This window comes from Ctenopharyngodon idella, chromosome 8 (genome assembly GCF_019924925.1).
Source record: "Ctenopharyngodon idella isolate HZGC_01 chromosome 8, HZGC01, whole genome shotgun sequence".
Taxonomy (NCBI): domain Eukaryota; kingdom Metazoa; phylum Chordata; class Actinopteri; order Cypriniformes; family Xenocyprididae; genus Ctenopharyngodon; species Ctenopharyngodon idella.
In genome coordinates, this window is record NC_067227.1 from 22805989 (window position 1) to 22826773 (window position 20785).

The 20785-nt window shown below is 37.0% G+C and overlaps 1 protein-coding gene across 6 annotated transcripts; it reads right to left on the minus strand.

Annotated features, from left to right (window-relative positions):
* Positions 1-1082: 1082 nt before the first annotated feature.
* On the minus strand, positions 1083-20129 carry cry3a (cryptochrome circadian regulator 3a). Of its 6 annotated transcripts, none has more exons than XM_051902833.1 (15): positions 19943-20129; positions 17342-17514; positions 12508-12616; positions 12188-12330; positions 11640-11824; positions 11278-11366; positions 10427-10567; positions 9896-10207; positions 8626-8777; positions 6746-6948; positions 6443-6535; positions 3875-3997; positions 3659-3745; positions 3383-3541; positions 1083-3287 (listed from the first exon to the last, which is right to left on the minus strand). In XM_051902833.1, the coding sequence occupies exons 2-15, from the start codon at positions 17497-17499 to the stop codon at positions 3238-3240; spliced, it is 2004 nt and encodes a 667-aa protein (XP_051758793.1). In that variant the 5' UTR covers positions 17500-17514; positions 19943-20129; the 3' UTR covers positions 1083-3237. The 6 variants fall into 6 exon arrangements, with proteins under 6 accessions (XP_051758793.1, XP_051758795.1, XP_051758792.1 ...); XM_051902835.1 differs by having other exon boundaries at positions 3378-3541; XM_051902832.1 differs by having other exon boundaries at positions 3383-3544.
* Between the last annotated feature and the right edge of the window lie 656 nt (positions 20130-20785).

Here is a 20785-nt window from a genome sequence, read left to right on the forward strand (position 1 = left end):
AAAACAAGAGTAGGTACTGCAATGGCTCCTGGGGAGGCCACATTTCCCTGCTTCTCGCGGGCTCGGGACATCTCAACCCTTTTTTCCCCTTCATGTTGTGTGCCAAGGTTCCAGAAGAGAACAGAATTGCGCTGTGTGAATAAACCCCTTTGATTGTGAGAAACAGAACACAAAACAGAAACAATACTGAGTTTGAAATCATAAGATATATTATTGCTCAGTTTTCTTTCAATTTAATCAAGTTCTTTTACTTTTTAGTCAAATAACCTACTAAAGCTTTACAAACTGCAATATAGTCACAGAACAATGGTTGTTGATGCAATACAGAGGAAAAAATGATGAAATCTTTTTTCCTCATTTACTTTGTGTTGTTAGAAAAACTAAACTACCAAATTCTCAAAAAAAAAATAAATAAATAAATAAATAAATGTGGAAGTGTCTTACAAATATGCATAGGACAAGTCCACACAACAAATTTATGCAAGTATCAACAACGCCGCCCAGCGGTCACAGCTGCTCATTGCACTTTTGCGTCAAGATCATAGGTCAAGATGAACGAAGTTAGAGGCGCGAAATGGTACGAAAAAACAGCCATTTGTTTACATTGAGTCACCTTGTTCGAAACTTTGTCCCGCTGTAAAGTTATTGAGAAAAATCTGTCTCCATATAAAGTGGAAAACGTTATAATGTATAGAAGTTAGACAAGTTCTCAATTTCGCTGAACAGTTTTATTATTACCTCATCAGCACTTTGAACCATTGAGTTTGTTGTAACCAGCAGGACATTAGAAACCATTACGCCCCCCTTTTCAGCCCCGCGTGAGCTCGATGCGCTCTGTGTGAACCATTCAAACAGAATGCGTTTTTCTATTCCTACGCTACGTTTTCATTGTTTTCCTATTTAAACACTATGTAACCACGGCAAGGGAAAGTTCACCAACCAAATAATTGACATTACACATGATTTAGAAATTACGTTACAAGAACTCTTATTGAAATGCTGATGCGATTGTACGTACAGGCAGGGGCGCTACTGATCAGAGTTACCATAATGTGGTAGGACAAAAAAGACAGCAAAACAAATCCAGTTTCAATCAGATTTACTTTTACAACTGTTTACAGACTTGAGGACAAGTTTTAGACTTAACGTCACATATATTCCACAGAAAGAAAATAAAAACAAAATTCATATAACTAATTCAAATGGGGAGAAAACAGAAATGGTTCACTTCTTCTGTTGTGACAAAAACAAACCATAATAGCACAGAGACATAAGTCAAAAAGCACTGAGGTTTCTACAATTGTCATATCAAAACATTCACAGAACCGAATATTTCTCCTGGTCGGCAACAGCAATACAGATGTCACGGTGTCAAAGCAGATCCAGCTATACAAACACAAATTCAGGCCCAACAGCTTTAGTCCAGTTCAGTTAGAGGTTGCCAGATCACCATGATAAACAACCATACATGAACTCGAGAGCCCATACATTTATATACATGGTATAGTTATGCACAATAGTTGTCATGAGGGCTTCTGTGTTGGTGACACTGTAAACATTGTGGTGGATTTATCATAAGAATAAAATCTCAGTTTCTCCATTCTTAATATTGTGACCAATATTTGTTAGGGCAATTGTTGAGGCAATCTAGTAGGGAACCAACAGCTAAATTTGATAAATGATATTTGGTCTGTAGAGGGCATTTGGTATAAAGCATTTGTGGCCAAATAGAGAGGCTAAACATTTTCGTAATCCTAATTATTGTTTACCTTCCCAGAGGAAAGGCCAGTGTTATTATATTATAAACCAGATGTTAATTACTCTCATTTTTAAGTTACAGAAGAAAGCTATAAAAAAGACTGCAGCAAAACCAATATCACAATAAAAACAAAACAAAAACAAAAAAGGGATCAATAGTCAAGTTTTGCTTATTTTTGGAATGTCAGTCAGTGTAAAAATGTCATGTTATTATTAATACTGTCAGATGATGCCTCTAGATTGTTTTGCTTTACCTGAATAGGCACATACAGATGAATTTCAAATATTTGGGATTTATAAAATAAAAAGAAAAAACATGCCAAGAGATTTTAAGGGGTAGTGATACAACAGGGTGTCTTCATTCATTTTCCATACATTTCCTTCCTAAAGATCCATAAAGGTTTGCTTCACAGATGCAGTGGTCAATGAGCTAGGATGATTTTCTTTTCCAGAGTCATTTCCTGGCTTTGGCGTTTTTATCAGTGTTTAAGGCCTGACCGTGAAGGTCAGCTGTCTGTGTGTGTCTGCCAAGCATGACAATGAAGAAGATACTGTAGCTATAGATGCATTTAATGGACCAATGTAGCCTATTTAAAAACATTCAAGAACCGTGGTCCACCACAGTTCTGTCCCTGATAGAATTTACAAATGGGTCCAAAGTTAAAACATAAGGGTTTAAAATCGGTTAAACAATGTAAATTTATGGAGAAAATTTTAAAATCTAGAAATCTTTAAAACCTATTTTGAAACATCAGCTCTGCTGGTATTTATTATTTATATATATATTGATTTTCTGAGTAAATTGAAACACTAATACATTAAACTGGCAAAGAATGAAACACCAATATATAAAATAAACCTGTATAAATTTTTATGTTTACAAAAAGTGGCACATACACCACTCTACTGAGAATCAGTGAAACTGTACAATGAGAAAATGTCAGAGAAATATGTACAAAAGTGTTTTGTGATGGTTGTAGTTTATGTTTCCAACCGATGGCTGGTGCTGGTACCAACCAAACTGCAAAAATACTTACAAAATCCTAGCTGCAACGAGTGTACAATGAAGCTCAGCTTTATTCTGTTTAATAAAAGCTGATACATTAATCCCACTTGGTAAGGTTCACTTGACAGTAAATAAAACCCTTATCTGTGCAATGATGAAACAAATCACAAAGATGGCCAAAAGAGAAAGGGGTTTACCAAGGAAACAAGGAAAAACCTTTTTGTGGTTGTTTTTCTGTCAACGGATGTAAAATCATTAACTTCTTTTTAAAGTAACTGAATTTCATTAAATGATAAAAATGAATTCTCAGTTAACATTCATATTCGTTGAACATGTAAGATTAGGGAAACAATGGGGGGAAAGGAATAAAATAAAAAAATTGTCAAACTGCTTTTTTCCAAAGCTTGAGAGTTGTTTAATGGAAAACATATCTACACTCAAATAGAGAAAGTCAGTCCCATTTAGACTCTGCCTCATTTTGAATCTGTTCTGCTCAGAGCAATGATATGTCCATTTAACTCTTCTGGAAAGAGAAAAGAAAAATATCCATCTTAAATGCATTGTCTGATTTCTTTTATACATTTATACATCAAGGATTTAAAGTTAAATTTACCATACTTGACTGGTTCCCTCTGGTGGCATGAACTGAAGTGACCTCTGCAATTTGCCGTTGTAACTTGTGAGAGGTAGAGAGGCTATCATCTTCACCTTCAAGATCTCGTTCCGACTCCCTCTCCCTTTTCCCTGTCACGCTTCCTCCTGTGTGCGGCACGTGTCCTGCTGAACACCACACAGAATATTGTAAATACATTAAAACAAGCATATTAAAACTTTTTCTTTCTCGAAAATGTCTTTTAACCATTATAGTTTAACTGTATCATACATGTCCATTACCTGAATGTTGGGGGCCTGCCATGTCATGTGAGACATTACACTGGTAAAGTCGACTGTTGTGTCCTGTGTCAGGCATGTGGTGGTATCCTTGGAAACAAGCAAGAGAAAAGGACAGCATGAAATTAATTTTATAATGTTCTGCTGCTAATTTTGCAAATAATAATCATTTACAACTATAAATCTAGTAGTGTAATATATTAGTGTGCAAGGTGGCACCTAATTGCTGCTGTTTTTGTTGCTGAATTCCACTTGGTCCCTGGTGCTCTTCACTGTCAAAGTTCAGCAGAATACTTCCACTCCTGTTACCACTAGCAACAGAATTGCCCGATACAGCTGGTGCTATTGGGATGTCAGAAAAAGTCAATTTACATCACATCAGTACGGAGCTCCGCACATGACATGCAGGGGAAAAAACCCAAAGATAACATGGGAATAGATTCTTAATTTATGGCCACGGTATATTGTTTTTTCCTGTATGCCATGTGCGGGAAGCATGTTTTATTAATTCCTTTGTTTTAGGTAAATTCGTTAAAAACAGGTAAAAACATTAGCAAGTAGTAATTAGTTAAATCGTGGCCACAATTTTAACAAAATGAAAACGAGGGAATGAATTAGTACAACATGGCCAAAAAGTTGTGGAAACAAATTAATTCGTCCGCCACAATATCTTGTTTTTTATTCTTCATGTCATGTGCAGGGCTCTGTACATCAGTAGTTTGTTTTCTTCAAATAAATAAAACTTAATTTTAATATTATTAATATTATATATACACTATACAACTTATTTTTTACTATATTACATTATATTATAGTATATTCTATTACAATACAGGGGTTGAACAATGAAACTGAAACAAATGAAAAATATAGCGTTGGAGGTTTCATGCCTATATATGCGCAGCATATGGTGGCCAATCTTCACTGATTTTACATTCCATCAGTGAGAGCAGAGTGAAGGTTGAATTAGCAGGGCAATAGCACAGCTACACATCTTGCAATCCACACAAAATAATGGGAGATATATCAGAGTTCAGAAGTGGACAAATTTTTGGTGCGCGTCTTGCTGGCTCATCTGTAACCTTTGTGTTGACATACCACCACTTAGGGTGAACCATATCCAACAGAAGTAGGGATGTCCAGGTACTAACCCTGATTGTATCTAAAAAACATAAAACCACAGCTGCCTAACTCACAATTAAATACATACCTCGACTCTTTCCACCAAAACTGTTCACCAGGAGCTCCACAGAGTCAATATTCATGGTCGGGCTGCTATAGCCAAATCTTTGGTCACTCATGCCAATGTCCAATGTCGGTTTCAATGGTGCCAACAGTGTAAATCTTGGGCTGTGGACAATGTGAAACAGGTATTGTTCTCTGATGAGTCCACCTTTACTGTCTTTCCCACATCTTATTGTGTGGAGAAGCCCCAGAGAGGCTTAACACCCGGACTGTTGCTGCCCAGATTGAAGTACAGTGGAGTGATGGTTTGGGGTACTAATATATATATAATAATTCGTTAAATTTATATAGCGCTTTTCTTGGCACTCAAAGCGCTTTACATATGGATGGATGGAATCTCCTCAGCCATCACCAATGTGCAGCATCCACCTGAATGGTGCGACGGCAGCCACATTGCCCCAGAACGCCCACCACACACCAGCTTACTGGTGGAGAGGAGACAGAGTGATGAAGCCAGTCAGTATATATGGGGATGATTGAAGGCCATGATGATGGACAGAGGCCAATGGGCAAATTTGGCCAGGATGCCGGGGTTACACCCCTGCTCTTTTTCGAAGGAAATCCTGGGATTTTTTTAAATGACCACAGAGAGTCAGGACCTCAGTTTACCGTCTCATCTGATGGACAGTGCTTTTTTGACAGCATAGTGTCCCCATCACTATACTGGGGCGTTGGGACCCACATGGACCACAGGGTGAGCAGCACCCCCTGCTAGGCTCACTAACACCTCTTTCAGCAGCAACCTAGTTTTCTCAGGTGGTCTCCCATCCAGGTACTGACCAGGCTCAACCCTGCTTAGCTTTAGTGGGCAACCAGTCTTGGGCTACAAGGTGACAGCTGCTGGCTGCAAGATCATGGCATTCTCTGCTGTGCTTGATGGGCGGATCATTGCCAAGGACTACTGAACCATTCTGGAGGACTATGTACACCTAATGGTTCAAACATTGTACCCTAAAGGGGGTGCCGTGTATCAGCATGATTATGCACCAATACACATAGCAAGGCTTGTGACAGAATGGTGTAATAATAATGGTGGAATATGAAATTGAAGTTGAACATCTTCCATGGCCTGCACAGTCACCAGATCTGAATATTTTTGAGCTACTTTGGGGTATTTTGGAGGATCATGTCAGAAAATGTTTTCTTCCACAAGCATCACATAGCGGTGACCTGGCCACTGTTCTGGAAGAGGAATGGCTCAAAATCCCTCTGGCCACTGTGAAGGACTTAAATCTGTCATTCCCAAGACGAATTGATGCTGTATTGGCCTCAAAAGGAGGCCCTACACCATATTAATAAATTATTGTGGTCTAAAACCAGGTTTCAATTTCATTGTCCAACCCCTGTATATTATATTATTATAGTAAATTATTCAAGATAAACAAAAATAATTGCTTTTAAGTGAGCCAAAAAGTTATGTTAAGTTTTGTTATCTATGAGATAACATTCTCAGAATATTTAAGAAAAAATAACTACTGATTGGCTTCAAGAAGGAGAAGTTGTCATTCCTTTAAATAAAGTGGGAAAAACAATGACTTTCACCTGGTGTATTGGTCCCGGACTGCTGTTCCCCTGGGGAGTATGCCATCCCATTCCCATTTCCGTTGTGTGTGGATGGTACGGAGGCCAGAAGTCCTGAAAAACAAAGAAAGTGGAATTATCCTCCACTGCTATAATGCAACACAATAGCATTTGCTAGCACTTCCAACACTTTTACTCTATTTTCACATACAGTTGTGTTTCATACAGCCATTTCTGAAGTCTCAATTGCACATGAGGCTTCTTTTCAGTGATAATCATGATTGCCTGTAAGCTAGCTATTTGCTACAAGACAGAAATTCTTGCCAAGTCCTCTGTAGCGCGAAAGTTGTTGGTAGATCTGCTTCATCCTCTCGATGTTGAGGCGGCTTGCTTCAGCATGGTTCACCATGGGTTTGGGGTAGTGGACGCCGATGATGCACTTGGCAGTAGCCTGCACTGAGTCTGGGGCATTCCATGGGTCATAGATATACTTGGCAGGGAAACCTCGGAGAATAGGTAAATATCGTCTGAAAGAAAGAGAGATTAAACCACAGTCTCATCATAAACACAAGGACGGTTATGCGAGATGGTTATTGGGTTTCCATATTTGAACAAGTTGGTACAACAAGAACATGGTTTCTTCGATTACAATAAGCACCAAGACTGCAGCATGTGTTAGTGATTAATTTACAAGAATCTCAAAATAGTATTATCACTCAGGAATATGTGAATATATGTGAATTTATGGATATGTGCCAATTCAAACTACTAATGAAACTCAACACAACACCATAACAACAACAGAAAAAAATGAAAAGAACTGAAAAATTCAGTAAGGCTCTAATAAAATCAGGACTTGCGTCTATCCTCCAGGTCCCAGGGACAGAAAAGGCCACCTACCTAAGGTGCTCCACCTTACCAGAGCGTGGGGACAGAGGGCTGCAGGAGGCACGGCTTGCAGACAGGCGGACGCAGTTTAAACTGGGCAACAGGTCCCGCCTGTGCTGAGACACTACGGAGATTCCTACTACAACACGCGTTAGAAAGCAGAGGCAGTGACCAGGCCCTCCCAATCCCTCCAGATCCAATGACACAGCACCCTCCCACAACCCCATCCCACCCGCTTCAACAAATCGAAACTCAGGGCTGAGTGAGAGGTTCAGGTTCCCTCCCTGCCCCTCACACTGCCACTGATCGCTTTTGAGACGACAGTGATCCCAAGCCAAAGCAGAGAAACCTGTTAGCCGCCAAAGGAGAAACGCAGTATACTGTCCTCTGCTGCTGGGTGGCACCTTCATTTTGCCAAAAGAGACCAGAACCCTTTTGCCAGGAACAGTCACATCCTGCTTGAACAGGCAAACGACCAGAAACACGTTACATCTACAGAAGCAGATTTGAGAAATTGCAGGACAACCTACGGACCGCGAGCATATATATATTTCCCCACCAAAATCACTTTTGATGAAACGAGATGCTACCGAGCTAAAAAACAGGCTACTGCATTTCCCGCTGATAAAGCATCAAGCTACAACCACATTCACAGCTAACAGGTTTCCAAATGCTTTGGCTAAGAATGGCTTTCGTCTTAAAAGCAATCAACCACAATTCACAAAGGGGAAAGGGAAAGCTGAACCTTTCACCCAATCCATGAAGCAACTGCACAGAAACACAAAAACATACAAGCTCTTGGCTAACATGCGTATGAGCTACAGTAAATGTGTTTACAAGCAAACACCTGTTCCTTGATGTGGCCTATAATGAGGACAATGTGTTGGGAAAGTACCAAAATTCTGGAATACCAAATTCTGGAACTGAAAGGCCTTAGGTAGAAAAGCTAGAACAAAAAAAACTACATGGGACAGACTTGTTTTCCTGACTAATTCATACAGAAAGTTACTTAACACACAATTCTAGACCTCAAATGATACTTTTCTGCATCTCAGTCAGATATACTGTAGTGCTGAGCTATACTACAATTAAAGTTGTCTATGACCCCCAATTCTTCCTGAAATATGTCCCAAAAATTTCCCCAAAATTTCTTACATTCCTCTAATAATAGACTTACTTTAAAAATGTCCTCATTTTATTAATCTGTCCTTCCATGTGGTTAATTTTTATGCATTCTAGCTTTGAAACAAGGGCCCTTTGGTGAAAGCAGGTAATTCAGCCTGGGATTAGTGTGCATGTTTGGGAACATTACCAACCTAATGAAATCGCCGTTAGGGTCAGTGCGTCTGCCGAAACCCACTGGACAGTAGCAATGAAAGAACTGTTGAAAGAAAGAGCTACAGGAGAGCCACATCCAGCTGCCTGCGTTCACGCTCCAGTCAGCATCCAAAAGAAGCTCCTCAAACACCTGTCAATCATAACTACCATTACTCTGCAACCAATCAGAGATGGTTGATATTAAGCAGTCATTCGGCCCCATTAAAGTGAGACCTATTTACACTACCATTTAAAAGTTTGGGGTTAGTCAGTAATACTTTTTTTCATGGCTAATTTTTTTTTTTTTTTTTTAAGAGAAAATGAAATGGAAAAAAATACTTTCACAAACAAGGCTGCTAAAAAGTAGATGGTCACTCTATTGTCATTCAGCATTAGTGTCTAAACACTCAAGGTATTTACAATCAAGTGTGACTATACACCATTTCTTTTTTATCTATAACAGGGGCTGGCAACCTTTCTGACATGACAAGTGCTGTTTTTAAATTCTCCAATGCCCCTTCAAAAATTTTATACACAATCCTCATTAACCATCCTCTTCACGTATTCAAAGTATTGTTTTAAGAACAATATTGTTCTTACAGAACAATATCTATTGTTCTGCATCGCCGCTGGGAGCACGAGCGGGACTGCGCTACTCAACTAACCAACACAGAGCAACCAAACTGAAAAAGCAGCACAGATGAACTTGTATTGTATTGTATTGACACATTGAAAAATGTGTGGTTGAAACTAGTCTGTCTCACTGCAATAGGTAGCACATGTAAATGGAGCTTCCTGTTGTAAGAGGTAGTTTGTCATGCAGGTTGACATTTCTAATATGTGCAACAGTTTGCTGAACCTTGCTCTATTACAGGAGTTTTAATATTTTCGATGTCACAGAATGCAATATGATCATCCATGTGCAAGGGACCCCACCCTAAAATGTAAAAGGAAGCTAAATGTTTTAATGCAAAAAAGAGCCAATTTATACAGTGAAAAAATTATTTTATAAATGTGTAAAATATTATTTTGAAAAAAATATATATATTTTATTACTTTTTTTTTACTCAAAATAGTACTGTACTGTTAGATGTATTATCTATTTTTAATTTATCATTTCAATCATTTATTATTTTAATCAAATTAATTCTTTTTTTTTTTTTTTTTTTTTTTACTTTTTACATTTGTTATACTGTTAATATAAAACATAAATAAAAAAATAAATTCTAATAAAATAAAATTCTAATCTCCCATGTGTAAGAGATGCACCTTCATGCCCTCTTCCCAACTGATCCACAGGTCTCCACGAGTGAGAAAACAAGCGACAGCATGACGGGCCAGGTGGTGGATCCAGCCTTCCTGCCGCAACTGGGTCATTATGGCATCAATCCAGGGAAAACCGGTCTTAGCTTCAGCCCACTTGGCCAAAGCCTCTGGGTTCTTGTCCCAGGGGATGCGCACACAGATCGGGTTGCCTTCCATCTTATCAAATCGTGGGTTGCTGGTGGCAGCAGTGTAAAAAAATTCCCTCCACAGCAGCTGACCATAGAGGGAGAGAGGAGGAGTGCTGGTTTTCTTTACCTGAAAGGAGAATTACAAACATAGATATTTATATTAATTTATACTTATGCAAACAATATGTTACCACATGGTTATCTAACATATAAAGCATTTTAAAAACTACATTATGATATAAGATGTATACCATTACCATCCACCCTTAATCGATACACCTGTGTTAAAAAGTGATGATCAAACTAGGTTTATACACAGATAGTTAGTGTAGAATCATGTCTGTACCTTTCTGTAGAGGTCTGTGAGTTTAAAATAGAAGAGGCGGCAGGACAGGCAGCCAAAACGGAGGTAGGGACTCAGGCCAGTCGGACTGGCCAGCAAAGAGTTGGCATTCATTCTGGGTCTTTCAAAATTTGCAACCCAAGCCTGGAAAAACATGAGTAAGGAGGGAAAATGTAAGCCTGGTCTGCTATTATTTTTATTTTTATTTTTTTTTTTTATTATTTTTTTTTTTTTAATGAAACATATATGCAGTACATTTTCTAATCACAATATATTTAAAAGGATAGTCCACCCAAAAATTACAATTCTGTCATCATTTACTCACCCTTATGTTGCACAAATGAAGATATTTATATCACAGAAGATATTTTGAAGAATGTTGGTAACTAAACCATTTTGGTTCCCATTGACTTCCATTTTATGGGTAAAAAAACAAAACAAAGGAAGTCATTAGGAAGCAAAAATATCTTTTGTGTTCAGCAGAAGAAAGAAATGCATAGAGGATTGGAAATATATGAGGGTTTAATTTTAATTAATTTTTAGGTGAACTATCCCTTTAAGATGGTGCTTCTTTAAATATATCTTTGTGAATTAATACTTTTTTTTTTTTTTTGCTTTTAAATTTACTTTCAACCTGTTATCCCATAGTTCTGTTAAAGCTTAACATTGGCCTGATGTATCTGAAAAGGTCCATCAATGTATCAATAACTGCAAAACTGGGCCTATATAGTGAAAATTCATGGTTGTAAAAACACTTTCTGTTGTATATGTTTTAGCTGTTAAACACCACCTGGCACATGTCCCCAGGTAATCTGAGTTTGAGACCTCTGCTGTATATCTATATATGATCACACCTTTCGCTCCAGATGCCTTTCGATCCTTGTTAATGCCTCAGTTTCACCTCCTGGCCAGACAGCAGAAGGTAGTCCCTCAATGTCAAATCCTGAGTCAAGATAATGTAGGTTAAAGAACAACCACTAATCCTGCATAATTGAATGGGTTCTCGTGTTGCAGTTTAGGAAACTCTTGAATATGTGGAAAATGGACACAGTGATTATATCATTTAAGTCAAGTGTTTTTCATTTTTAAAATGTCTCTAATATACTGGGTATCTTTATTTTTAAAATTCATTTTAATCATCATTCCAAACTGACTTAACTAAACTGAAATTCACCTGAAACCTGACAGATAAAGCTCTTCATCTCAATCAGCTCACCTAGTTCTTCTAGGGAGGGCACACCATATTTGTCCCCATGGTCTTCAGAGACAGGTGTGACACAGCAGCCCATACTGGTGTTGGAAAGAGTTTCCACTGGCATCTCCGGTGGGTCCATTCTGCTGATCAGAGTCTGGAAACGTTTGTATGTGAGGGGAGGCTGACCACCATTTAGTTCAATGATCCTAAAATAACGGAGAGGGTAAATAAAATATAAAAATGTAAAAGAATATGTATCAAAACTAAGATCATTAGCTGAAGCATGTTGTTTCTGTGCCATTAGCATCAGCAAATGAATGAATGAACAAACGAACGAACATACGTACGAACATACAAACAAACAAACATACGAACAAACATACGAACGAAGTGCCATTTGGTTGAACAAAAGTTACTAAGTCAGGCCAGTAGGATGCCACAGTGTTTACACTTTTTGGGGAAATCAGCTTAGAAATGGCTTACTTATAGTTGCACATTAAGCAGGTATAGGAGAGAGTATGTAAACATCAAAAATGTCACACTTCAGATTTAAGTAAAAGAACTCTTACTTATCAAGGTTGTAAAGGGTGTGTGAGATCTTGACAATGACTTCAACTCCAGCCTCCATGGCAAGCTTTTTAATAGCTGCATCCCTCTCCTTCCCAAACGGTTCTGAGTCATACTCGAAGGTCAACCTTGATATTTTCCATTCCTGCAAGAACAGATTACAAACACTGGATAGTTAATCAAAAAAGTCAGTGAAGTGGATTGAACTAAATTGTAAGGCTTTTCAGAAAACTTAATGAAATTAGACAAAGAAATACTGTAAGTTCTTTTGTTATACTATATTCAAGAACTGACAGCAGTATTTTTAACTGAAGAATTTCACCTTGAAAAGGCGTGGAAAAACATTGGCTGGTTGTCCTCGGATGACAAAAAGGCGGGAATTGAGTTTTCTTAGATTGGAATCAAGATCATCCAGGCACTGCAGGAGAAATCTGTCAGGGAAGAATTAAAATTTAAGTGTTTTAAAATATATATCTGCAATAAAAAAAATGCAAAGGTCAAGTCTAGCTAAATGTTTAAACCCTTGAAAGAAAATTTCTAAAAAACAGAGCAGAAGAGGTCAGTCCATTTTTGAGCACCACCTAAAAAACATAGGAATAGGAACTATTGCCATCCACCATTTTATCAGACAATTTTTTGTGCTTTACTAATGAAGTCCTGTATAGGTAAATATAGCAATGAGTATAAATACATATATATTTTTTATAAAGTATGACACTAAGATTGGCTCAAATTCCAAAATACAGTGAACACTGTAGTGAATAAATGATACTGGGATGTCCTTATTTGACTTGACCAGGTACTTGACCTTAAAAGTTTGATAACTATTTATCTACAGTAAAGCCTTGAGGCTTTATCGGTTCTGCAAGCTGTCCCTCAAACATACAGATACTCTGAGTTTCCATTCACAGATCTGTTCATTCATGACCTGTTTAAAACATTAGGAGCTTAACTGCGATTTCCTCTCTTCACATCTGCCTTACCAGCTAAAGGGACATTAAGTACTAGAGTCTTTACTGAGAAGCAATGAATATATTAGCAAACAGATGACACACTGTGCACTTGAATAAAGAGGTCAGATTTAGTTTTAACTTAAAATATATATATATATATAAAATCATTTCAAAAGTATCTGCAATTTATTTAGTAGAAATAAAATAATTTCTAAAGAAAAGAAAAGAAAAATAAGATTAAAAAATAAGATCATCTTAATTTATTTTATTTATAAATTATTTTATTTTATTTCAACTAAATAATGTACTTGTACTTTTTACATTATTATATATTTTTTTTATTTATTCAAGCCCACTCAGTTGGCATTCATGCCCACTCAATTACAGTGTACAATTTTGTACATGAAATATGACTGAAAAGCAGATAGGATAGTCCAACAGATCCACTGTAACGGCAGGTTAGAACATCTTGTTGTTTCATTAATGAGGTTATAGTATTTGCCTGAAAGGCCTGACCGACCTTCTACCTGTGTCTATTATTTGGTCCTAGAGTCCTGACTGAGCCCAAAGGCAGACTGTCTGCAACCAAAGCCCTGATTAGGGACCAGACCGGGACAAAGCTCCCTATGCTCCAGATACTGGCTGACCAGTCGACACACAGACGCACGCAACTGCACAACTCTACCAACACACACATATAAACACACACACCTGCATTCATGAAATCCAAAAGAATAAGACAGAACACAAAAACTAATAGCTATTGGAGTATGAGGATGGAAAACAAACCTATTTTCCAGAACTCTGCCGTGTCACACATTATTCCTTATGTAACTGGCCTGGCCTAGATTTGCAGTGCACATGGTCTCTCCACCACTGGAGGGCATAAAATTAGCCCAGTGACCTCTTTTCAACCATAACAACAACAATACCTAGTCTGAGAAAAGAGCACATCCTTGTATTCCCATTCCCTCAGATCACGTGAAAACAGACGCGATACAATAGAAGGTTTAGTCTTTTAAAAGTAAAGAAAAATTCAATTACTGGCCATGACATCTAGTGAAAAACAAACAGTCTAGCTTCTAGGAAACCAAGATAATAGGTTATGAGCTACAGTTCATATCAGTTGTTACACAAGATGGGTAGCTAACTAAAGGAACACGTGCCTCATTCGTTAAAATAGATAAAGTGCTGAAGTTCAGCAAAAGCAAACAAATCAGGCGTTTCTGTTTCACATTCTGCAGTGTGTAAGCAAGAGAGTAACATTCCTGTTCCAAGGCTATGGGTTCGATTACTAGAGAAAGCATGTAATGTAAGCTTGAATTGAAATATTCAATAATTCTTATTATTTTCAATGATGAAAACAGATGTGCTGCTTATTTTTTGGAATCTTTTTTTTTTTTTTTTCCCAGGATTATTTAATATAAAGAACAGCATTTATTTGAAAATGAAATCTTTTATGACACTATAAACTACACTGAAAATAATAAGATTTACAGATTTTGAAATTTAAGATTTGATATAACAGGCCATAAACTGTGATATAAATACTGATTGAATAACAGGCCATAAATTGATTATGAGTTTCTTTGACTACCTTGTGAATCGATGCCCCAAGGGCATGGTTGACACCTTGTGGATAAACTAATTACTGTTAAAAAAAATTAAATGCGCATGTGCGTACAAATATGCTGGTGGACTTCATTACAAAATGAATAATTTTGTACGCTGAACATACGCTGACCCTTGCATATGCCGATATGCGTAAAAAGTGAATTATACTTTGGGCTTTCAGTTTTATCATATACCGTTCTTTAAAGCAGGATGGATTATGATTTTCTGTCAATGTCTTTATAGTTCATCAACTGGGAAAAAAAAGTTTTGCAGTGATTCAAAAATATCATTCCTCTGTGCCATTATTGTTATAGCTGTGGTGTGGACTCTGCTATTCTTTTTCATTTAGAACGATTTTTAAAAATATCTCTTTATCATTATCATTACAATTATTGTCTTTGGTGTTAATGGGCCTTTAGAAAGAGCTGTTTATGGCATGTAGAACTTGCAAGAAGCTTATTTCCAAACAAGGAGTTTGGAATAGTTTACTGCAATGAGTTATGTTTCTTCATTAAAGCCTATATTGCAAAATATTGAGTGGATAAATAGGTTTACAGCGCATTTTCAACAAAAATAGACACTGCTGCTTCAGTAATGCTACATGTGTAGTATAAATATTGTAACGTGGTAATATGGGTGCAAAAAATAAACCTGCTACAGACACAAGACGAGTAACTTGAGTGGCCAGGTTACGCATCTCGAGTCAACGCTAATTAGTATATTAGTGTTATGTGAATGTCATTCCCATCCCAAAACATGGTAACCTGAACCAGTAATGACTATTTATCATTAACTAAATCAGTTATATCAGTTTTATCTGTGTCAATGTGGTTTACAGAGTTACTGCTAATTTTGTAGTGCATAACATCAAGTGTATTTTTGACATGATGCACTGACATGAAACGAAACTTCCCTCGAGGATGTAATGACTAGTGTACATGATAGCAGTAAAGACAAAGAATCCTAACTTATTTACACGACTATTTTTAAAGGCAATTTAGAGCAGATCACACAATGTTACCTGCAATCTCCTCTCCTGCATTAAAGTACCTAAACTTGGAGCCCAACAGGTGTTTTAAGTAAGACTGCAGAGGCCATCTGAACACCGCAGCTGACAATGACAAATCCAGTCACAGGTGCTTCATCTTTTAATCTGGTGAATTAGCTCTCGTTAACATTCTGTCAGATCACGCTGTATCCATTCAGCAGGTGAGCAGAGCTGAATGACAAGCTCTGAGACCAGACTGTCTGATTGTCTTCTGAGAGCAAAGCATCTGCTGATCTGCGACTTGGCCTACTTTCCTCATGACTTACAGTTATGGCACTGAATCGATCTGCATACATGGCCATGTGGTCAGATTACTTCCTGTGTGGGCATTTACTGGTTTAAAATAGAAACACAGGCATATCTGACTGCTCACTTCCGACTGTAACAAAATTCTGAAATCGTTTTTGTGAAAGCAGCAGGTGCCTGACTCAAAAGGAGTGTTTCCTAATTTTAACCATTGTGTAAATCACTGGGGTTTTTTTTAGAACCCCAAAAGTACATTAGACATCAAGTGGTCACCCAACATAATACTAAAATTGTTTATGGTACAATCATAAAACAAATGTTCATAAAATCAAATCAATGAAAATGTATAACATTACCAAGAACTCGACAGACTCAGCAATATGCTGTCTACAATATATCAAATCTACAAAAATATCTGGTCTATAAAATATATTCAATTTTTAGGTATTTACCCAACAGTTAAGAAACATTGAGGAAATCTGAGATCATAAGAGAATATGACATTTCTGTTTCTGTAAAAATGCAGCTGCATCAACTGATAATAAGGCTGCACCTTTATGATCACACCAGGCAGGATGTGCCCGTAAAATTATTTAAATTGTAGTGAATTTACAATATGGAAATCAAATCTCATTTAAACATGTAACGTCATGACTTTGCCCCGTCATACTTTACAGTTGGAACAAACATCAACAGTAAAAACACAATAGACTGCTTACGTGGTCATCAAATTGTGTCAACTCGTATTTCAGGTTCATGCAACAAAAGGGTTCATTTTCATTAGAACAGAACGTACACAAATCTAACACCATGACCTCAATATCAGTTTCTGACCCTCATTCTAATGTAAACAACATAAAGTGACATAAGATGAGAGATCAGTTACAATTTGTGATAAAAATTACCTGCTAAATGACAATTATGTTATGGGTGTGAATGTATCGGAAGAGAAACCTTTCACTTTAGCAACTAGTTTCCTTGCAGTTGTTATATATGTCAAGGCTACTCCACTTTTCAAGTTGCATAACACATCATACAGTATGCAGTAAAAATAAGACGTAGATAGGTCTAGTTTTTGTTGTTAGCTGCAACCACATGTGAGTGTGTTTGTAGCGTTTTTGTCCTATAAGACACTGCATATGATATCAATGGCTGATTTTCAGTAATTATCACTTATCAATAATTTAAGGTACAGATTCTTAGTGTCTTGCACTCCTTTTCTGGGACACTGATAACTGACAGAGATTTGCTTGATTATAAGATGAAATAATTCTTTCTTATAGAAATGCACAAACCTCCATCTGTTGACCCCAAGGTTGGACGACCCAGCGAACCAGGGATCCAGGAAGTAGACACATCGAACAGTGTCCGCCCCACGCACTGCCTCCTGAAGTGCAGGGTTGTCATGGAGACGGAGGCCCTTCCGGAACCAGTGGATGGAATTTGGGGCCATGTTCACTGAGCCACCCTTCAAAAAAAAAAAAAAGAAATCAGGACAAGTTCATTCTAGAAGCTGTTGATTAATTGGAAAGGATGTCATTGGCAGATGTTTCATATGACCTCAAGCAAAATAACAATAAAATTAAAAAAACGTTAAAACATGTTAAATTTTTTTGGGGGAAATCACACCCTCATTCTCTAAAAACATCACCCTATAACAGAAATGTAATTAAATTACCTACTGATGACATTGTTGTAGGACTTTTTCTTTCTTATTTGACAGACATCAGCATTATCACAATAACCTACTCTGACGCAGTAAAAATGGATTGTCATTTTTAATTTTTTGCTTAGAGACCATTTGGTATACATTTTAGTCTTTTTTTTTTTTTTCTTGTCCTGTTTCCGTTCATGATGGACGAATCCTCCAAATCTGGACTTAAAACCTGTCTATCTGAGCAGTCATTCTGTGACATTCAAATCTTGGCTTTTCCTCAGTCTGACTCATGATGTGTGACGTCTGCACTGGACTGAATTACTGTCATAAATGCTAATGCAATACTATCTAATTGATGATGTGGCCTTCATAGAAGCCTACCTGTCAATCTTTGAGCCCTGCTTGAAAACAGCAGGGCTCAAACATATGCAAAGAAACATATGCAAAGAAAGTGGTCTAAAGGAGGCAGAGGATTTATCTAGATGTAAGGATAAACTTCTGTCTAAGGCAACTTATCGGTTGTCTGTGTCCTGGGAATTACTGTGGGCCACCTCTACCTGGGATTGATCTAGCAACCTGTACTGGCAGCCCATCTGCTACAACTGTGCACAAAAATTGAGAAAAGTTCTTGTCTTTAATTTTTCCAAATCTTTTATCTAACAAACTGTTTGGGAATACTAAGAGGACAAAGTTGGGCTGATGTGTAAAGTTCAAATTTGCAGGACAACGACTATATACTATAATAGCTGATTATACAGGACATGGCTCACATAAAACAGGACCACTTAATTTCCATGCAATAGCACTTTATCACATTACTTAAAAAGTGCATAATATACACCAGCCACTATTACACTGTTAAATTTTTTTAAGGCAAGACACTATAGGTAAAACCATTGTTTGTTTTTTCATGTACTGGTCAATTTTGAGATTTTGGGCTATTTTGTTATGTTCCATAACACTTCTTTCAGACTAGTGGGTAAAAAAAACACCTAAAACAAACATTTAAGTGTTTATTTTATTACACGTTATCTAGTTGCATCTGTAGATTTCAATTACAAAAAAACATATATTTAAAGGCTGTTTTCGCAAAATGAGTTTTCTCAAGCACTGTGCCAGAAATCTCCACTTCAGTAGCACCAAAACGTCTATATTCTGAAAGTTTTTAAAGATGGGTTTATTCATATGTAATTTGGCTGATTTATAAAACATTTTATTCCTAAAAACATGGTGATTTTTTTTTTTCTTTTCTGGCTGTTGATGGTATTTCCTGATGTATGGAGTGATAAAAAGAGATTGAGAGGATTTTACCAAAAAGAAATTTGGTAAAGTTCAGATTTGTGTTCTGGAAATGTATGCAAATTAATGCATATTTAATTATATAATTCATCATTTACATATTTAAAAAAAAAAAAAAAAAAAAAAACCATTTTAAAAAACTAAAATATACAACAATTGCCTTAATGTACTGTAATTAATCAACCAGCTTAGTATGGCGATATCTTTTAGTTACATCTTTTACCCTATTCACCAGTGGTGTCCTGTCTTTAATCTAATTAAAGACATTTTACCTGACAGTCTACTGAAAATCTGACCTACCTGTTCAAGATTGTCTACCAGTAGTTTAAACTGTCAGCTTTAAATTTACAACATGGGTAGAAAACCTCATTAAGCAGAAAAAAAATCCGGATGTACTACCAAACCACAACCAAACCCCACACCTTAACATTAAAAGAATGCTGTGGGAAGGAAAGGTAGGTCAGATTTTCATAATTGTACCCATCTCAAATTACCTTTGATGAAAAAACACCACAAAAAAATGGTACAAATAGTAGTAAACAAAAGAAATATATTAGAGAACAAAAATATAAAACAAAATTTAATAAATATTTGTTTTACATAAAAAAAAAAAAACATATTTTACAGTTGCGCGCTACAATGGTCCGCAGACACACTCAAAGCATCCTGGAGTAGAAATTAGGTCAATTCAAGTAGGTGAAACTGGCGAGACATTGTAGTTAGAGTTAATGTATACACTTCGGGTTCCCTACAATTTTCCCTAAAACTAAAACGAGATATTCAGATTAAAACGTTGAGACAGATAAGGAAAAAATGTGAAAAACTTCAATATAAAAACAAACATGGGAAATTGGGTCACAGGCGCGCGTTATGTAACGCGTTTTTTTACAAGGCAATAAATAAAGCCTAAAGGAATAAATACACGACTTGAACGCATTACCTTTGACCGTTATGTCAGTCCCGAAGACAGGATCATCTCTTCCCACGATATAGCGAGAGCCTCACAGCTCAAAAACTATGCTTTTCCGCCGATTCAGATTCAGTCTGGTTCACAGACGGTCAAGTTGCGTACATGAGACGCTCGTGAGCCGCGCCTGCTCTGTTTGGCTCTACGCTCTTGGTTAACTGCAACGCTCTCAATGTGGATTTCCTAGTGAGCGCAATGGCGCTTCTGATTGGTCGAAACCAGGTCACGGGGTACGCGGACGCTCACGTTTGGGAAGCATGGAATGGTGAACGACATGGTTGAGCTGATGGTAGGAATTAATTTACTGAATAGATAAGCAGTTTGTAATATCGAAAATGAGAATAAGTGCGAAGAAAAGACAAAAAATGAGAACGAAAACCCACATATATGTATATATCCTTTCACTGACTCCCTTTTGTTCAGCTTTGTATCATAAATTACCACCCTAAACGCTGCTTTTCCCCTTATCATTTATAGTACATTGATTTGTTATTTTAATATATTAATTAGTTAATTTAGTAGTCCAAGACTAAACATCAAACAAATTTAATGTTTGATATTTTCTGTAGGCCTACCTGTATTTCTGGTAGCCTAATTAGCCTAAGTCTTAAGTGTTGCATTAATTTATGTGTTATATATTAACACATAGAAAAAGGTAATTTTGCAGTATCTACCTGTATTTTGCAAATTTATGTTAATACAAAATGGACCTGATGATGAAAACAAGGCCATGTGTTTTAAGCAGCATCATGTGGTTGGCTGGTGCACCTTACTCTGTTATCATCACCTTCTGGGCCAATTGCACCAGTAAGTTAC

What these genes read in the sequence shown, in the direction of transcription:
- cry3a (XM_051902832.1), bottom strand. Translation starts at nt 17,499, where the DNA reads ATGGCCCCAAATTCCATCCACTGGTTCCGGAAGGGCCTCCGTCTCCAT. An exon ending in CTTGGGGTCAACAGATGGAG is followed by an intron (nt 12,617 to 17,341) that starts GTTTGTGCATTT and finishes CTTCCCTGACAG; the next exon opens with ATTTCTCCTGCAGTGCCTGG. An exon ending in GGCAGGCCCCCAACATTCAG is followed by an intron (nt 3,545 to 3,658) that starts GTAATGGACATG and finishes TGTGGTGTTCAG; the next exon opens with CAGGACACGTGCCGCACACA.